This window comes from Adiantum capillus-veneris, chromosome 6 (assembly GCF_014529385.1).
Source record: "Adiantum capillus-veneris isolate H3 chromosome 6, ASM1452938v2, whole genome shotgun sequence".
Taxonomy (NCBI): domain Eukaryota; kingdom Viridiplantae; phylum Streptophyta; class Polypodiopsida; order Polypodiales; family Pteridaceae; genus Adiantum; species Adiantum capillus-veneris.
The window spans coordinates 129,477,837-129,481,571 of NC_140936.1; the positions used below are offsets into that span (position 1 = coordinate 129,477,837).

Genomic DNA, 3,735 nt, shown 5'->3' on the forward strand with positions numbered 1-3,735 from the left:
CTCTTCAAATTTGAGATTCGAAACAAATGTGGAACCTAATTAATTGGTTTTTGACAATGAGGAGCTAAATAGGTGTGTTCAATTTTTCAAGTGGAGTTTAATAGATAGAATCTAGGGAGATGTTCCCATTTCTTTCGAGAGAGAAAGCCAAGAATTGGTGCGTGGAGGAGAGAGACAAAGAGATTCTCTTGCTAGCTATAAATACGGGTGCTCAAAGAGGAGGAGAGATTTTTGGCTTCTTGTTCACTAGAAGCATTGCGCCAGAGTGTCATCTGCTAGGACCTCAAGGAGCTGCAAGATCTCACTTCAAGGCGAGGAGCACACTCGCCTAAGATAGAATCCTTGGAGGTGGAAGGATGGTGTGCTTGGTTTCTAGCTAGTTGTGCATCTTGTATGCGTAGAGAGAGAGAGAGAGAGAGAGAGAGAGAGAGAGAGAGAGAGAGAGAGCGCCACTATTTTCCCACTGCGCGTTCTCAACTAGAAAAGAAATATTAAGATGAATATCAATGACTTTTTTTTTTTGCAAAAAATCACAAATTTCACTGACAGAATAGTTTTTCTATTTCCAACTTGAGTGTTCATGTTTCTCTTCGTACCTCTACTGCTTTGAACTCCTTGCTTAACCTAAATTGATTTCCAAACTAAACAGATGTTCTATTTTGATCAACAAGAATTACGCGTTCTTAATATGAGGGTAAAAAAATGTAGAACCTGTAGAGGCTTACAACCATGCTATCTAGGCCACATCACGCCATAAAGTCTTGGTTCACTTCAGTCAAGCTTGTTTAAATTTTATACACATTCAGACTATATATGCTATGGATAAAAATAATCGGTCCTACCTTCCTACGTATATACCAATATAAATTTGACATTAAATGTGGTTTTACTATATCTGGCTAACCAGTTTTCTCAAGCAGAACGTCAGAGTGCTCCTAAATTTCAAAACTCCACTATAAGGGCATGGTCACATGGGGCATAGTAATCTATAATTATCACAGGTAACTATGCCCGTGTCATGGTCACGTAGAGTTTAGTAACTTGTCTGGTCAAACTATGCCCATGCTTTTGCAACTATGTCGATTTTGGCATAGTTGCACAACTATGTCAAAGAGGACTTTAAATGAACCTAGTTGCTTGGTGGCTTTCGACAGCTTTTGTAGCAAGAAGCAATTTTTGCAGCGACGTGGACGAATCAACTTTCCTTGCGCGCTCAGCTAGGCCCGGTTTACCTGCAAATTCTGCAACTGTTTTACCTTGCTAGCATGATGTTGCGACCTTTTCACCTCCAGGTGCCAGTGATCTGCACAACTACATCTTCTTGTGACCACGATGATAGGCATCGTTGCCTGCAAATGCCAGTGAAGAATCTTAGTTGGTTTAGTAGCGTATAACTAATAGTTGTGAATCGCATGAACACTGCCTAACCACTAGCTCTCATTCTCCCCCCCTTAGCTCCACTCGGTGCCACCTCTCAGCTTGCTCCTATCTTCCGCCCCAAATTCCAAATACCCTCAGTCCCTCCCTGTACACCTCAGGCTCCGCCATCAACCTTTTAATAGCAATCATCATCTTCACCCTGTTCCAACAGTGGACAATAACAAACCGTTTGAGTCCACACAGCTTGGTGACGGTTGTATGGGCTCATACCATCTTGCCATGCAATCTTGAGGGTTAGCTAGGGTATAGAGATGTATGGAAAAGTGAAAATTAGTAAATCTCACTCAGGTGCAGCTATGGTGCACAAGAGGCAAGCATGAGAGAGAGAGAGAGAGAGAGAGAGAGAGAGAGAGAGAGAGAGAGAGAGAGAGAGAGAGAGAGAGAGAGAGAGAGAGAGAGAGAGAGAGAGAGAGAGGTCCGTGCGTGAGGATTTCCGAAAAGATAGACGCAAATTTGTCCTATGTGAGAAGTGAGGTCATATTTTTTTCTGCTCGCTCTCTTTGCTCATGCTAAGTGGAAGCTTCATCAAGTTGCAAGGGCTGACATAGGGAGTATGAGTGGAGGACAATAAAGGTGGGCTAGGGATGGAAGGTGTAGGACCAAGCGGTCCAAAGTGAGAAGGAGCTGATAGGCAAGAGATGGCTCTCCCGTAGACGTGCAGGAATGGACTCCAGCTCATTTTCCTTCCACTAGGAAGATTTCGAAAGCAATATATATGAAAAATTATTACCGTTTTTGGGGAGTAGTAGGAGGTACCGGCTGTGGAAAATTGAAAAACTTACGAATCTCAGGCGATACCTTCTTGGTAGCAGTTGAAAGGGAAAATGGTACGCGCAGCCAGTGATGGACGTGGGAAGGCGAAATCCTCCAAGGCAGAGGGAGTGGAAGCAGCCCACGACAGAGAGCGAAAGTAGGCCCATGACGATGGCAGGGCCGGGTTTAAAAAATTGACGCCCAAGAAGCAGCGTGGGCCACTTATCTGGATCCTCTTGAGCACCATGCCTTTAATCGCTGCGAGATTGTGCGAGGGTTCTAATTACGTTTCTTCAAGAGTAGTAGATAAGAGAGAAAACGAGTTTTAAAAAAACAAAAACTCCCCAAAGGATCTGCGCCGGTGCATATCCTTGAAAGAGTTTTTGTTTTTTTTAAACACACACTCTCTCTCTCTCTCTCACTTATGGCTCTACTTTGCTCTTATAACATGGAATCTCAACAAATTCCAATCTCAAACTAATGTTTCTTACAAGCCAACACTCGAGGTCGAGAGCATAGGGCGAGACGAATAGTCGGGAGCTCGGCAACCAACAGACGATGGAAAGGCGCGATGCAAATCTGGCCATGGGTGGCACACGGAGCTTGATGAACAACAGAAAATGATGCAAGGTGTCCAACCTGCACGCACCACTGATATCATGCCTATGTTGTGTATCCTTTACTTTTCCTTTCTTAACACAAACTTTACTTTTCCTTTTCTTAACACAACAGGATCTATCTAGATTCCCGTTAAAGAAAAATGTGTGCCATCTAGGTTGACTTGATTCGCTTTGAATATTTGAACTTGAAGCAAAAGTCCTCCCACAGAAAACAAAAAAATCCCTCCCTCATCACGCCTCCATACACCATCTCCCCTTGAATTGTTGGCATTCGCACCCCAAGCCACCCCTTTCCCTGCTATCCCCTGCTGCACTTCTATTGTAGACAAATGAGAGAGAGAGAGAGAGAGAGAGAGAGAGAGACTTTGCCTCTGTCTTACACGCATTTGAACCTGGGTCCTTTGTCTTCATGCATCTGAAAACCTTTGAGCTCTTGGAGATGCCTGTCATTTTGCTCGTCTGCGACTTTCCCACTTATACCCCAATTGTCCGTGGCTACGTGTTCTGAGTGCACAATTGCAACTGTAGCTTGTAGAGCACTATGGAGCACCGCCCGCCCCACAACCTCATCTTGCGCCTGTTTTTACGCACAGGTTGACCTATCTCTCTCCTTGATCCATCCCCCACTCTTTTTCCCTAGATCCTTTTAACCCAGTAGCCCAAAAAAGATTAAGGACACCTACTACATACGGGTTTTTTTAAAAAAGCAAAAAATCCCCAAAGGATCTGCGCCGACGAAGATCCTTTAGAGAGTTTTTGTTTTTTTAAAGGGAAAATTACCAAAATACCCCTCTAATTTGTGGGAATTCCCAAAATACCCCTCAAATTTCAAAAATTCCCAAAATGCCTTTATCTCTATTTTGGCTGGATCGTTCAAGATTTCCTAGTCTTTATCCCTTTTTCACAATTGAGATCTTTTTTG

General features: G+C 43.5%; 1 protein-coding gene across 1 annotated transcript; it reads right to left on the minus strand.

Moving 5' to 3' along the window:
- Positions 1 to 403: 403 nt before the first annotated feature.
- On the minus strand, positions 404 to 3,263 carry LOC147456269 (uncharacterized). The gene is made up of 3 exons (XM_086515433.1): positions 3,237 to 3,263; positions 2,685 to 2,832; positions 404 to 2,451 (listed from the first exon to the last, which is right to left on the minus strand). The coding sequence occupies exons 1-3, from the start codon at positions 3,261 to 3,263 to the stop codon at positions 2,228 to 2,230; spliced, it is 399 nt and encodes a 132-aa protein (XP_086371559.1). The 3' UTR covers positions 404 to 2,227.
- Between the last annotated feature and the right edge of the window lie 472 nt (positions 3,264 to 3,735).

Coding starts and splice junctions, on each gene's coding strand:
- LOC147456269 (XM_086515433.1), bottom strand. CDS start 3,263: ATGACAGGCATCTCCAAGAGCTCAAAG. Junction 2,833..3,236: donor GCATCTCCAAGAGCTCAAAG/GTTTTCAGATGC, acceptor TGGTGCGTGCAG/GTTGGACACCTTGCATCATT. Junction 2,452..2,684: donor TCGACCTCGAGTGTTGGCTT/GTAAGAAACATT, acceptor ACAATCTCGCAG/CGATTAAAGGCATGGTGCTC.